The sequence below is a fragment of the Dendrobium catenatum genome, unplaced genomic scaffold (genome assembly GCF_001605985.2).
Source record: "Dendrobium catenatum unplaced genomic scaffold, ASM160598v2 fragScaff_scaffold_1117, whole genome shotgun sequence".
Taxonomy (NCBI): Eukaryota; Viridiplantae; Streptophyta; class Magnoliopsida; order Asparagales; family Orchidaceae; genus Dendrobium; species Dendrobium catenatum.
In genome coordinates, this window is record NW_021319579.1 from 1,901,340 (window position 1) to 1,917,325 (window position 15,986).

The window sequence follows — 15,986 nt, forward strand, 5'->3', positions numbered from 1 at the left end:
ATTTTATTAATATTTTTTAAATGTCTGCATCTAATCCTAGAATAATGATTTACTTTATTTTTTATTTTTTACCCCTTCATTATAAAGTCCAAAACTAATAAATAATTTTGGGTACATAAACTTTCACTCGGAATAACTTTACAATATTTGTAATCTAAACGATATATTTTTCTTAAAAGAAAATAATCAATATAAGTTTTACTATATCCATTCTCATAAGTGATAAGATGCTCATCTCTTTTCTTATACGAGTTGAAAAAAATAAAATCATTTCTGATGAGGGTCCCTCAACTGTGATGATGGAGAAATCTTTATTTGCTATTTGCATTGAAAGCAAAAAGTGAAAATTCAAGACTATTTCCCAAATGAGATTCTACCAATTCAAATGATATGTAATGCTGGTGTGCCATTTGCATATTTCTCTAAGAAGAATTTCCAGAGGCCTAATTTCCAGCTGAAAGAAGCTATCAAAACTGCCAATGGGCGCTGTATCCAGAAATGAAGCTCACAGGAGGAATTTTAGCTCAATTATTGTAGATTCGCATCCTCAGTTGTTTCCTTTGTATCAGTTAGAGCAGTAAGCAGCTCTTTGATTGCTTTCAACGTTAGCAAAATCTGTTGTTTCCCTCTTGCCAAAATCTCCATGGGGCTCACTATTAGAACACAACAAGACATAGAAGACACGTCAGCTCATTATGTTAATATTCCTATTACTGATGTGTACTTACCTGCTTGTAGTCTATAAATACCTCTGTATATTTGTATTCTAGACATGAGAAAATAACATTCTTCTTTTCCTCTCTGTGCTGTTATCTTCTGCTTTGCGTTTCAAGAACTGCTTCTAGGCAGTTCGTTTCTACATGGTATCAGAGCGGGACGATCGATTCGTCTGCGTTCATGGATTCATCGGAGACATCCCTGACCGAAGAGCAGAACAACTCCGCCTCAAGAACTCTGCCTCTCTTGACGCTGCAAGCATTCCATCCTCTCTGAAATTTCTTGTTGCCAACCTCAAAAACGCTTTCAACAGCTCAGACTCAAACTGACGGTCATTCAAGATCCATCAGTTTGTCGGGATGTATTAGAACACAACAAGACATAGAAGACACGTCCGCTCATTATGTTTATATTCGTATTGCTGATGTGTACTTACCTCCCTGTAATCTATAAATACCTCTGAATATTTGTATTCTAGACATGAGAAAATAACATTCTTCTTTTCCTCTCTGTGCTGCTATCTTCTCCTTCTGTTTCTACACTCACCAACTGCTGCACGATCATAAGATGCTCTGCTGAAAGATCGGGAACCAAATTATTTTATCACCAGAAATCAGCACAAGAGCATATCCCTTCCTCAAAATGATGAAATCGATTCATATCTCTGACAATAAGTTCACGCCCTACAACCTTTGATATCAATTTAAATGAAGCATGACAATCTGAGCAGAACCGAAGATTCTTAATGATCCGAATTGGACTTCCTGGTGGCAAGCCAACAAGTCCAAAAGCCAAAGCCAGCCGCTCACTATGTAGCCATAGAAGTCTTTTCTTAAGCTCATCCCCTACATCATGCAAGACTACGTTAAAATCAGGAACATAGCCTGCTTTCCTGATCTTTCTATTCAGCCACTCCAGCATTGCATTAATCACCCTCTTATCTGGGTGTGATAGATCTCCGGCAGTGAATGAATGGATTTCACCCTGCTTCTCAATCCAGCTGATGCCTGGTTCCTTCTTCACATTTTGATTTCTCATATAGCTTCTAATAAGGCTAACATTATCCCAACTTCCTGCTGCAGCATACAAATTCGACAGCAACACACATGTCAACTCATCTTGTGGTTCAATCTCAAGAACCTTTTCAGCACAAACCTTTCCTAAATCGACATTCTTGTGGATCAAACAAGCTCCCAACAATGCACGCCAAACCATCACAGTAGCTTGCAATGGAATCTCTTTAATAAGTTTCATGGCCTCATCAAAATGTCCTGAACGTCCAAAAAGCTTAACCATGCATGTATAATGCTCCATACTAGGTTCAATACTATAATCTTCAGTCATAGAATTGAACAAAGATCGACCTTCATCCAGCAAACCCATATTACTACATGCTGATAGCAAACCAACAAAGGTTACTCCATTGGCTTTGATCCCTTCTTCAGTCATCTTTCTGAAAACAGATAAAGCATCTGTGCCAAGACTATGAATAGCATAACCAGATATCAGTGCATTCCAGGATATTATATCATGCTCTTTCATGAGACCAAAGACCTTGCAAGCATATTTGATGTTACCACATTTAGCATATGAAGCAACAAGGGAGTTGCTAACAACATTATCATCTTTGAATGGAGTCTTCGTAACCAAAGAATGAATCTGACCAACCAGCTCAATGGCTGCGCCGCTTGCACAAGCTCGTAAAGCACTAGAGTAAGTTACTTGAGTTGCTTGTATACCAATATCCCACATCTGCTTAAACAATCTTAGAGCATCATCTCCAAGATCTAAATGCACATAGCCAACAATAATTGTGTTCCAACTCACGTCATTTTTATGGTACAATCCATGGAAAATCTTCTGTAAGCTCTCCAAATCACTACACTTAGCATAGACATCCATAAGAGCATTTGCCACAAAAATATCTGACAGGAGGCCAATCTTCATCACATGGCAATGGACTTGCCCACCCAAGTCCAAGTTTCCTATATTTGCACATGCTTGAAGAACACTGGAAAAGCTATATTCATTGGGAGCTACAGAGGATTTAACCATTCTCTGGAAGAGATCCAAAGCCTCTGAATTCTTATCACTCTGTGCATAGCGTGCAATCATAAAGCTCCATAAAATCACATCACAATCAGGAACCATATTGAAAGCCAAGTGGGCATCCTCAATATCTCCACATTTGGCATACATGTCAAGCAGGGCACCACCCACATACTCATCAGATTCATACATTGATTTCACAGAACAACCATGTATAGATTTGCCAAGAGCCAGAGATGACAAGGAAACAGAAGCTTTGAGCAAACTAGTAAGAGTATAGTTGTTTGGATTCAAACCTTCTTTCATCATTTCAGAGAAGAGGAGCAAGGCTTCATATGCACATTCATTCTCAGAATAGCAAGTCACCATCCCAGTCCAAACAACAATGTCCTTCTTTATCGAATCAAACACCCCTCGCGCATCATCTACAAGTCCACAACATGAGTAGGTCTCAATGAGAGAAGCTCCAACAAAAGAATTGTTATCATGACCAAGCTTGCAGATGCTAGCATGCAGGCAATGTCCAACCTCTGGTAAATCCATCATTATAAACAGCTTAAGAGCAGTGGTAAAGACAAAGTGGTTAAGCTCATGGCCTTCTCTATGGAGCTTGAGGAGAAGCACAGTGGCCTCGGTAAAATTGCCGCATTTGGCATGGCCCTGAATTAGATTGACAAAAGAAACCATATTTCTATCAGGCATTTCGTCGAATAGCCTATGGGCACTAGAAACAAGATCAAATCTCACGTAAAAATTAAGGAGAATATTCCGACAGAATAAATCTAAACAACCACCCTTTTTCAGAACGTGACAGTGGATAGCCTTTCCCCTGAATGGTTCTCCTCCGGCAATGCAAGATGTCAAAGCTCGGGCATAAGCATAAGAATCGAACTCCAGAAAAACACTTTCTCCTTCCACAACCATAAGCTGGGCGGCGTTGGCTGGAAAACGGCGCCGAGGAAAGAAGCCAGACAAGGGATTTAAGCGTGGGGTTGCAGATAAAAGCGACCATTTGGTTTTCCAGGATCTCAGAAACGCAATCACCATTTTCGATATTACTTGAAGAGGGAAAGGAAGGCGAGGTCATCACCATCTCTAACGAGCTCTCTCCTTCCGGTATTTGCTACGCCGAGGCGAACATATTTCAGCTCAACCGATAACAGCATTTGATTCGTAAGGATTTCTTTGGTTATGAGCGCGCGGCAATGAAGACATTCAATTGTCATATTAAAAACTTCATCTTCATGAACGGGATGAGATTGGGAAATCTGTGTTGGCATCTCAACAGAGATGGATGAGAAGCATGTACGTGATTTAGAGCTTGAAAGTTCTAGCAAAATGATACTGAATAATTATTAGGTCCGGACATCTGATGTAGTTCTACATCCGGATGCCAATATCATGTCACGACTTGCTTTTACTTTTTATTGTGCGGCCCGACGACCCGACCCAGATCGGAACCCGGTATTGCTATGTTCGGGTATTGCTCGATATTGCTCGGCGATAATGAGAAATACCAATCTGTCAAGACCAATATCGAGCAATACCTAGCAAAACTGGGGTATTGCTAGGTATCGCTCGGTATTGTTCGGTATTGCTAGGTATTGGTCTTGACAGATTGGTATTTCTCGTTATTGCCGAGCAATATCGGGTCCGGGTCCGGGTCGTCGGGCCGCGTGGTAAAGAGTAAGAGCATGTGACGACATGTTATTGGCGTCTGAATGTAGAGCTACGTCAGATGTCTGGACCTAATAATTATTCGTGCCGGAAAGTTCAAGGTCCCATGGGTGCTCTCAGCGTAGTCCAATGCTCCATGGGAGGTTGACGATTTAGGAGGAAAACAATAGAAAAGAAAAAAATAGAAGAATATTATGCTTTGATTAAAATATTAATCTTTTCTTATTAGCAAAGAAATTAAAAACAAAATGACTAACAAAACTTTATATATATATATATACACATACACACACAAGTCGAGTTTAAATCTGAGTCAAAATTGACCTGACTATATTTTAATCAAATTGAACCTAACCCATTTAACAAATGGGTAAAAAATGTAGATCTTAATCTGACCCGCTAGCAACTCAAACGACCCTATCTCATAAAGTGTTTATTGAAAAATATTTTTTTTTATAACTTTTAAACAATAAATTTTAGATTTATTAATAAACAACAAAATAATCATACCAAAAAAAATAAATAAATTAAAAAGCTATTTTGAGTCAAAATTGAGTTGGTAGGTCAACCTGAACCTGACCTATTTAATAAACAACTCATTCCAAACCTAAATTTTGCATTCACAGAGTCAAATCATTTTTTGACACCCTTATTTATATAATCAAAGTATAAATTATACCAAGATGAGTTTGAAAGCTATTAAATTTATTTTGAGATTAGTTTAATATAAATTATTCATTATATAATACCAATTTCAATAGAAACTTAATATTTTTAAGCTATCATGATATAATATATATCAAGATTATTGCATGCTAAAAAAAGAACAAAAGTTGAGAGAAAGTGTTTAACATCTTAATTTTAAATCCAGATCCATCTATCACATGTACAAATTAAAAAAAGTAGCATGATACACTAACATTTTATGTGAGAAATAAATAAGGGTTAAATGAGCCATAACCAAGTTGAAATGATAATTTTCAATAATTGGAGAAGATACTAATAATAAGCATTTCTTCATTGAAAAGAATGCTAGAAACTAATAGTGATTGGAGGCACAACCATAATAATCATGAACGATATTGGTGAGTATTGCTGTTGGTGTCGACGATGCTCATTGACATTATAGGCGTGGGATGCTTCAATATTAATAATAATGGTAGACGATAAAGTCGTTGGACATCGACGTTGGTGTTGACAGCATTGATTGGAGGGTGATAATCTAACCACGAGGTCAAGTGTCAACCTAGTAGTAGTAACCAACGATAATAATTAGGCATCTGGACCGATATGTTTGCAATCGAGTTACAAAGATAGTGATTATGACATATCAATCTTACAATGGTCGTGCAAATGACAATTGAATACAATGATTGAGTGGCAACAATCCTAGACATTGATTGGGCTTTGACAATTTGTCATTGGTTGATTGATAATGATCTATTATCGATAATTGAACAACTTTGATCCAATGACAATGCTCAAGTAGGTGTGATATGATGGTCATTAAGCTTTAAGATTCTTCAAATATTTGAACCCTCCAACCTACTTCAATTGAAGAATAGACATGTATTTAAAATTTTATGTACTCCATCTACAACCTATACTATTTGTCTTGATCATAGATATTTCTTTTAATAATAAATGTCTTAATGATATAAGAATTAAGAGATCTTAGTCAAATTAAATTTGTACCGATTAAATACTTAGTTTGAATATAAATATACAAAATTTTGAAACCATTTAATCCTCCAATTAATATGTCAGACATTTTAACCAAATTTTGACTCCTATCATTGCATTCCCCAGCAATCTCCCATTTTAAAGCAGAACATAAAATCGAAAAATATAACTCCTATTCCTTCTTTTACTTAGTTCTTCGAGGATTTTTTAAAATTCAAACAACCATAAAACACTAATTCTACTTATACTTGAATGCTCATGTTAGGCAAACCATTAATAGTATCGTTCATCATAAAAAAATGCCAATTTGCACTATAAAAAATGAGTAGCCAAGTTTAAGCTTCGTTTGGAACGGCTTTCTTACTATTTCTTAAAGTAATTTTCTAGTACAAAATTTTTAATTTTTGTACTAAAAAATTGTTTTAAGAACCAATAAGAAAGCCGTCCCAAACAAAACCTCAGCAAACCAACTAAACCGGGGGAGGAGGGGAGGCAAGTGCTAACGACTCTATCAAGGGAAGAATTTTTTTTATTACAAAATGCCATTAGTTCTTAAGAAAAACAATTAGTCTCATTACACAGAGTTCAAGTATGCATAAAATCCCTTATAAGTGATCGATGAAATAAAATAGGAGTCAACTATTGATTTGTTATGTTTGCGAGTCACAGGGGATTGTGCTGAGCTGCAATAGATGATCTTGTGCTGCATCAATGAAAGGGCATGGTAGTTGAATGAAAGCAACAAATTCAGTTAGATTAAGGTTTCGTTTGGGACGACTTTCTTTCTGCTTGTTAAAGCCATTTTGTATTAAAAAATTACTTTATGAAGCAGTAAGAAAGCCGTCCCAAATGAAACCTTACATGAAAAATGGCTTCATATAAGTGATGAAGAAGAGAATGCCTTACCACACTCAAGGAACTTGGGAGCTCCGAGTTTCGCTGAGCTCTGCACTTAACATGTGATGAAGAAGGTTGTCGACCGCACGGCTCCGTGTCTTTAAGCTACATCACAACAAAAGAGATCATTCTAATGGTTCTCTAGTGGCACAATCGAATCTTCTAGAAAACTTGATGTTAAGTTTCTACCCACCCAACAAGTCGACGGCGATCGGTCTTACCCAAAGCATCCTGAAACAAATTTCTTAAATGTCATTGCAATGGATGGATAGTTTGAGCTAATACAAATATTCACATAGATTTGAGCAACACAGCTACAGTTCTATAAAATAATGATGCAAAGGCAATTCTTTCCAAGTTCCTATAATTTTGAATAGTGAAGAGAGAAAAAGTCATCACAGATTTTTGTTTTAACAAAGTAATCTGTTTTCTCATCTTCTAGTGCAAGGCATCACAGAAATGCATCGATAGTAATCTGTTTTCTCCTCTGAAGTATACTGCACATTTTTTTACAGTGTTCTTATAATATAAGTGGCCATCTAATGCACATGTTAAAATGGACTTCGCACTTTAACTCATCCGAGGAATCACCTATCACTCATGTATGTGTTGCTTTTCCTAGGCTTTATTTACACCATTTCATTCAATACACCTTATACTCCTTTGTAAGTATATGCTATTAAAGTTGTAAGGAGCTTAGAGATCTCATTTTGGGTAAGCCTTTGTAAGTGCATGCTATTAAAATTCACCTATCTCGGCCATTAGTGGCTAGAGTTTTGGTTTTAATAGACATTGGTACATCTCTAGAAAAGAAGTGAAATAGTTCAAAAAAAAAAAAAAAGGCATTGGTTCCCATTGTTCTTACAAATAAATTTGGGCATATTATAAATATTTCAAGCCTCATCAAGAACTAATGAAATCAAACATCCAGGTACAATGGGAGCATACAAATGATCAATCTCTACCTTCAAACATGATGGTTGTAGCTCCTACTTCAAATCGAGCGTGCACAAAAAATATGGAACCAACTTTAGATCTCCCACACAGCTCACTTTGACCTATTGGTTGAGAGCTTATGCTTCTAACTAAGAGGTATTGGGTTCGAGTCTTTGTGTATGCGTTGTGTGAGTGAGTTTGACTTAAATAAAAAAACTTTAGATCTCTCCGTAAAATTTGAGCCTTGTGAGCTTGCCCCGATTATTGCTCCAAAAAATATGGCCACTCCACATTTGCATGCATGGATATTAATCTATCCCACCTAACATGCGATCTCCTCGTCTTCTAATTATTATTCAAGATGTTTATGACCATGCTTCAAAGTAGCCTTAAGATTTTGCTAAAAGTTTTTAAAAATATCGATGCTATATAAATATACCTTGTTCGTCAGGCAGGGTAAAAATAAGAAAAAAAAAAAATATCATCATTCTCTAAGACTTACCAAGCTTCAAACAAAGCCTTGCAAATAAGGATTTATGTAGCTCTTTTCAACTGAAACAAAATTCCTCCTATACCATTATGTAATCTTTAATTTCATCGTAGTTTTTTTTTCTTCTCATAAGAAATTTTTTCACATATATTTTCTACTGTTGTTGTACATGTCTAAACAACTTTGATCGATTTTCAAATACCATATTTTCAATAAATCTTGCTCTTCGTCTAATATAATTCTTTAATTTACCATTCCATGTTTTGCCACATCCATTTTATCATTCTCATTTGCACCACATTTTGCTTAGCTATCCAATTGTTTTTTTTTTCCTTGTGTTACCCCATACTCAGAATCCATATTTTATATACCACAAAACCTAAATGTGAGTTTAAATCCCAACAAATCCAAAAATAAGCATCCTATAAACTACAAATTTAATAACTTATTTGAACATAATGGTTTCCCAAAAATCTAATATCAAAAGGAAAACAATAGCAAGTAAGATCTAGCATTTTTTTTTTCTTCACCGAAGATATATCATTTATGAATTGAGAGCAGCCAGAAAGAAAGGCCTAAAAATTGTCATTATATCTCTCCCTTAACGGATATGTACAAACCTTGGTATCTGCAGAATTAGTGGTTGTTTCAATTTCCATTTCAGCAAAAAATGCTTCCAACACGAATGCTATAACCTGCAACAATAGAAGATGAATATTGCTTTTATAATTCATACTTAGCTATTCTAGCAACGAAGTGGACAAGATAATCTTCTTCAAAAAGATATGACCAGACAGTTTCCATCCATTAAATAAATAGCAAGGTAATGTATTTGAGGTATGTTTGGTTGGCTAAAAAAGAAATGCAGCATAAAAGAATACTTTTGAGTTGATTGGAAGAATGTGAAGTAAATGCATGCGAACAGTTTTTCTCTTCAAAACTGCCAAGTGGATGTTGCTGAAAGTTCACTAACTGGGAAGAAAGAGACAGTATTGTCCTTTTCACCATTGGATATTCTAGAAATTGTGTCCTACATCATTTCAAGTTCCTCTTATGCGATGACTAAACATTTAATTGGGAGAAATCTGATAAACCATTCACAGCATTTCCGGTGCATTTATTTGTTCACCATTGCCATGGGTAATTTAATAAAGATTTCTTGCTCGCAAGGTATAAAACACATACGAAAGACATGAAAAGAAAATTAGATAATTTGCCAAAGATAAGATACGTAATCACATAAACATTTCAAATGATGATGTTGCCATTAAGAAAATACTATGCTAAACTAATTATAAAAGAATTGGCGCCAAGTTCATCAACAACTTACCAAATTCAGGAGCAGTAAAACTGTTATGAGATAGAAACTGACAAAATAGATAAGGGTCCAAGAACTTCCTGTCAAATCCTTGTAGCTCTAGAAAAGATAGAGAAAAGAGACATCACTGAAATTTTCCATGTTCCAAAAAATAAATAAATAATCCATGAAATTATCATTGCAATAAAGTGTTAAGCTCCAGAATGTCAAAATAAATATCCACAAATAAATGCTAAAATTCAAATATTCAAGATGTTTCAAGAAAAAAGACATGAACATAGGAAACATGGTTAAAAAATTATGTTACACGCATCCTTAAAGCCTAGGCAATCCAAAGGAGATCTTTTGAATTGTGCTAAATCTAGGCAATCCAATTTCTAAATCATTTATGGTTGGCCTCTTATGCACAACCAAGAGGGAAAGGGTGTGAATAGGCTGTTGAAACTTTTGTAAAGGGTGACTGAAAGAGAAAATAAATTAATAGTATAATATTCTAGATTTGTTAAACATAATACAAAACAATGATTAAGATGTCAGGCGCAGAACACATAAAACAAACACAAATTCAGTACAAATTAGTTATATAGTAAAACAATGAAAATTGTCACTTCTGTCAATAAAACAAAATTCACAATATAAAAATTGTAGAAGGTTCTCTTGCATAACTTGTTGATCAACCATCTTCTACAGCTTCCATGCAACCTTTTTAGAGAATTCAAGTTAGTGTGATATTCCGTGTCATAGTTCAAGTATAAAAAGTGAATGTATGAAGAATACTTTGGATTGGTGGTTATGACATGTCATTAATATTGATCAATTAGATAATGAGAAAGAAATTTGAGACAATACGAGCAAAGTTATAGCGGTTCGGCCTGAACCAACCTACATTCACTCCAAGCCTCTCCTTACGATTCCACTGCCACATTTCCAAACTAGAAAAAATAAACAGTTAACATAATAAAGGTTATGAGAAAGAGGTCAATAATATATATATATATATATCAAGTCCATATTGGAGAAATGATATGACTACATGCTAGGAAGATATATCAAGTAGGCAATTTCCCTACTAAAGAAACTAACAGGGGAGTAAGTAAAATAATCTTCATATGTTTGTACCTAACATCACTTCTTAGTTTTGAATTTTAAGATGAATGTGTGGAATATGAAAAATAAAGTAAAACGTTGTCCCAGTATTAAATAGGGAAATTTAAAAAATATTAACAAAAATATTTTTGAGAGTAAGATTCAAGATCTTAAGATTTTGATTATGCATAAGGAAGCTAATCTTATGTGGGAAAAAGTAACTAGTTATATTAAGAATGTTACAAATGATGTACTTGGAGAATCAAAAGGAAAAGTTCGTAATAATAAAAATAGTTGATGGTGAAATCAAAATGTGCAAGAAAAAAAACTTTGTTATAAAAATTGATTTGGATATGAAAGCTACAAAAATTAGGAAAGATATAAAGAGGCACGAAAGGAGCTTAAGAAAGCAATATGCGATCCAAATAATTTAGCTTTAAATGATTTATATAATAGATTAGATACTAAAGAGAGCGAAACAAATATATATAAGTTAGTCAAGCAAAGAGATAGGAGAAGTAAGGATTTAGTTCAATTGAAGTGCAAAAAAATAAAAAATAGTTCAAGTGAAGTGCATTAAAGACGAAAATAAAACAAATGCTTTATTAGAAGAGAATATTCAACAAAGGTGGATGAGATATTTTGATAAGCTTTTCAATGAATATTATAATAATGTGATTGACTTTAATGACCTTAGCATCCTAAATGAAAATAAAGATTTTTTGTTTTTATTGGCATATTAGTAAAAAATCGAAGTTAGAGAGACTTAAAAAAAAAAATGAAGTGTTAAAAAGTTATTGAACCTGATAATATTCAAATAGAGGTATGGAAAAGCTTAGGAGATGAAGGAATTTCTTGTCTTATGAATTTGCAATACTATTTTGAATACAAAAAAATGTTAGATGAGTAGAGAAAGAGTGTGTTGATTCATATTCTTAAGAATAAAAGTGATGCATAAGAGTGTGTGAATTATAGAGGAATTAAGTCAATGTGTCATACTTTAAAACTATGGGTGATAGTTATTGAGCATATGTTACCATGTGATACTAATGTTTCTCAAAATCAAATTGGATTGATACCAAGTAGGTCTACAATGGAAGTTATACACTTATTGAGAATTTTAATGGTGAGATATAGAGAGAATAAGAAGGATTTACATATGATACTTGTTGATTTAGAGAAAACATATGATAAAGTTTCAAGAGAAGTGCTCTGGAGAGTTTTCGAAAAGAGAGGAGTTAATAATGCTTTGTATGTAGGAGCTATTACTTGTGTTTAAACACAAGATGATTTGACCAAATATTTTCCTATTTCAGTTGGATTACAAAAATGATCAGCCCATATCTTTTTTGCTTTAGCCATGGATGTTCTTACCATACATTTGCAAGAGGATGTACCTAGTGCATGCTTTTTGCTGATGATATTCTTCTTGTTGATAAGACTAAAGAGGAAGTTAAGGTAAACTTGAATTATGGAGGTCAACATTAGAATTTAAAGGTTATCATTTGAGTAGATATAAAACTGAATACATAGAATGTAATTTTAGTAGTAATAGCTCTAGTGGGGGGATTGTGACTTTGGGCGATCAAGTCATTAACAAGAGTACATGTTTTAGATATATCGGGTCTTTTGTTCAAAGTGATAGTGAAATAGATAGGGATGTTATTAGTAGAATTCAAATTGATTGGTTGAAGTGGAGGAATACATCAAACACATTGTGTGTAGAAAATTACCTCTCAAACTTAAGAGAAAATTTTATAAATGATGGTGAGACCTGCAATGCTTTATGGCACAGAATGTTGGCCATTAAAAGAGAAGCAAAAAATTAAGTTAAGTGTTATAGAGATGAGGATGCTCAAGTAGATGAGTTGCTTCACTATTATAGATAAAATGTGAAACGAGTATATACGTGAAAAGGTTAGAGCAGCTCCAGTGGAAGATAAGATTAGAGAGAGTCACCTTAAATGGTTTAGTCACATAAAATGTCGACCTTTTGATGACCAAGTTAGGAGAGTAGATGTATTAGATTTGACCTATGTTAAGAAAGGTAGATGTATACATAAAAATATTTGGTTTAGAAATAACCTTTTTTTAAACTAGATTTAAATGAGAATTTGATATAGGCAGGGGGGGTCAAAACAACTTGGGTCCTCTTGTTCTTTGGGCTGCTTACTGTCACTCGGCTTGGGCCTTGGTTGTTCTCGAGTTGGGCTTTGGTTGTTTTGGTTTTGAGCTAAAATCTTGGGAACTACTTGGTTCAAGCTCATAAATGCTTCAGCTAATGATAGCTCATCTTGTAAGCTCATTAAGAGGAGTTAAATCCTTGCCTCTTCCCCTTCTTGTGTCTCCTTGGTTTTCTCTTTGTGCTGTCCCGTGATTTGCTGCTGGGTGCTGGTTGCCTTTTCGGATTTCCCCCTGGCTGCTTTCCCGTGACTCCCCCTTCCCAGTTCCTATATTGCCTACTCGGTTTGCTCCCTGGCTGCCTTCCCGTGGCTTCTCCTACCCGGTTCTTGTGTTGGCTCTTTGACTCCCTCCCTGGCTGTGTTCCCGTGGCTTCGCCTACCCGGTTCCTGTGCTGATTTTTGGGAGTTGTTTTGTGTTATCTGCTGCCCTTCCTCTTCCCCATAGCTGATTGGTTTAAATAGGGTTTTATGTGACTGTTTGGCTCCCCTTTCTCTTCTATAAATATAAGGTATTTGGGCAAAGTTAGAGTTAGGATGATATAATGTGATTTTTGGACATGAAAACCTAAGGGTTTTTTTGGAAAAGCTTGAGAGCTTGTTCCACTTCTTTGTCTTCTACTTCTTGGGAAGGCTTGCGAGCTTCTCCTATTTTCGTCTTAGACTTCTTACCTCCTTCTATCCGCAAGTCCGACGCCACTTGTATCCTTCTTCTCATCGATTGACAAAGCTTCTTTAGGAGTTTATGTCATTTGTAAGCGTCAAAGTTTGAATGTCCTTTTATATTATAAAAGTAAAGTTGTTTTTGATTTATTTGTTGTATTTTATCTAGTTTTTGGGAATTTTGTGTCATTTATATTTCCTAGGAAGGTTTAGTTTTTTCTTGTAAAAATTTGGGGGCTTTTCCCATATTTTTGCATGCATCAATTTGGTATCAGAGCTTAGGTTTGTGTCTTCCTAGGTCTCTTTTCGTGCCTTTTTTAAGAGTTAAAAAAATGGAAAATCACAAAAAGATTGAATCAGTCGTGGAAGAAAGTAATCCAGAAGCTTTTAAAGTCCATGTACCAATGGATAGATGGGTTCCATCAGAAGGTGATTCAACAGACCCCCCACAAAATGAATTATACAAGCTCCAAGTGAAGATGCATATGAGTACGGAAAAGTATATGAAGAAAAAGAAAATGTTACAAGACCAATTCAAGCAAGAACGAGAAGAAATCCTGAAGAAATATGCGTCAAAGATTAAAGAATTGGATTCTGAGTCTATACCTCATCAAAAAAAATTTTAAGCAACCTCATTGGGAGATGAGTTTTTCAACCGGAGGAGGCAAGAGAGGGGGGGGGGGGGGAACTTGGGTCCTCTTGTTCTTTGGGCTGCTTGCTGTCTTTAGTTTGGGCATTGGTTGTTCGGGGGGGGGGGGTCAAAACAACTTGGGTCCTCTTGTTCTTTGGGCTGCTTGCTGTCTTTAGTTTGGGCATTGGTTGTTCGTGGGTTGGGCTTTGGCTATTTTGGTGTTGAGCTAAAATCTTGGGAACTACTTGGTTCAAGCTCATAAATGCTTGAGCTAATGATAGCTCATTAATATAAAAAGGCATTAGTCTTGTAAGCTCATTAAGAGGAGTTAAATCATTGCCTCTTCCCCTGCTTGTGTCCCCTTAGTTTTCTCCTTGTGTGTCCCGTGATTTGTTGTTGGGTGCTAGTTACCTTTTCGGTTTTCCCCTGGCTGCTTTCATGTAACTCCCCCTTCCCGATTCCTGTGTTGCATGCTCAGTTTGCTCCCTGGCTGCCTTACCTTGGCTTCTCCTACCCGGTTCTTGTGTTGACTCTTTGGCTCCCTCCCTGGCTGTGTTCCCGTGGCTTCTCCTACCCGGTTCCTGTGTTGATTTTTGGGAGTTTTGTGTTATTTGTTGCCCTTCCTATTCCCCTTAGCCGATTGGTTTAAATGGAGTTTTATGTGACTGTTTGGCTCCCCTTTCTCTTCTATAAATATAAGGTATTTGGGCAAAGTTATAGTTTTTAGTAGGATGATATAATGTGATTTTTTGATATAAAAACCTGAAGGTTTTTTGGAAAAACTTAAGAGCTTGTTCCACTTCTTCTTCTTCTACTTCTTGGGAAGGCTTGCGAGCTTCTCCTATCTTCGTCTTGGACTTCTTACGTCCTTCTATACGCAAGTCTGACGCCACTTGTATCCTTCTTCTCGTCGATTGGCAAAGCTTCTTTAGGAGTTTATGTTTATGTCGTTTGTAAGCGTCAAGGTTTGTAAGTCCTTTTATATTATAAAAGTAAAGTTGTTTTTGATTTATTTGTCATATTTTGTCTAGTTTTTGGGAATTTTGTGACATTTCTATTTCCTAGGAAGCTCTAGTTTTTGCTTGCAAAAATTTGGGGGCTTTTCCCAAATTTTTGCTTGCATCAGAATTTGACTCTTAACATGACACATTGGAGAAAAATGATTCATATAGCCGACCCCATGTAGTGGGATAAAGGCTTGATGTTGTTGTTGTTGTTGTATGTTTTTATTAATATTGATGAGAAATGACCCAATGTCATGAGGTTGGCTGAGCAAACATTAGAAGGAAAATAGGAGTGTCAAAGGTAATGTTAAAACTACCAAAAATACGTATGGAAAAATTGTGGGGGTGACAAAAAAGTTTCCAGTTACACTAAGACTACATCAAATATTAACACTACAATCATATCTTTTTTATTAATTATGAAGTTTCCGGCGGGAGGCTGGCCGGTGGCGGCTGAATTTCAGGCCGGCGGCTTTGTGCTGCTTGGAAGAGGCGGCGTCAGAGCAAGGGGAGGGCGAAATGGTAGGGGAAAAACGAGGGATTCAAACGGGAATTCCAATCTCCACAAATGCTCCGATCCAAATCTCCACGTCGACGAAATGATCAAAAGAACTAAAGAAAATAGTAGAACAAGACCACCTAGAACTCACAAAGA

At 35.7% G+C, this 15,986-nt stretch overlaps 2 protein-coding genes across 5 annotated transcripts in view; both read right to left on the bottom strand.

Annotated features, from left to right (window-relative positions):
- Positions 1–292: 292 nt before the first annotated feature.
- LOC110113800 (putative pentatricopeptide repeat-containing protein At5g13230, mitochondrial) lies at positions 293–4,107 on the bottom strand. Of its 2 annotated transcripts, none has more exons than XM_028698633.1 (2): positions 3,514–4,107; positions 293–3,426 (listed from the first exon to the last, which is right to left on the bottom strand). In XM_028698633.1, exons 1-2 carry the CDS (start codon positions 3,811–3,813, stop codon positions 1,321–1,323), a joined length of 2,406 nt encoding a protein of 801 aa, XP_028554466.1. In that variant the 5' UTR covers positions 3,814–4,107; the 3' UTR covers positions 293–1,320. The 2 variants fall into 2 exon arrangements, with proteins under 2 accessions (XP_028554466.1, XP_020702159.1); XM_020846500.2 differs by having other exon boundaries at positions 293–653; positions 750–4,107.
- A 2,507-nt stretch (positions 4,108–6,614) lies between these two features.
- LOC110113756 (two pore calcium channel protein 1) overlaps positions 6,615–15,986 on the bottom strand; it is a 64,511-nt gene continuing 55,139 nt past the window's right edge. For 2 of the 3 annotated variants that reach the window (XM_028698634.1, XM_020846431.2), the window contains exons 20-24: positions 9,780–9,866; positions 9,070–9,144; positions 7,217–7,254; positions 7,033–7,128; positions 6,615–6,829 (exon numbers count right to left, since the gene is read on the bottom strand). In XM_028698634.1, coding sequence (XP_028554467.1) covers positions 7,038–7,128; positions 7,217–7,254; positions 9,070–9,144; positions 9,780–9,866 — 291 coding nt within the window. In that variant the 3' untranslated portion in view covers positions 6,615–6,829; positions 7,033–7,037. Of the gene's footprint in view, positions 6,848–7,032; positions 7,129–7,216; positions 7,255–9,069; positions 9,145–9,779; positions 9,867–15,986 lie in introns of all 3 variants that reach the window. The other variant, XM_020846430.2, reaches the window with a different exon arrangement.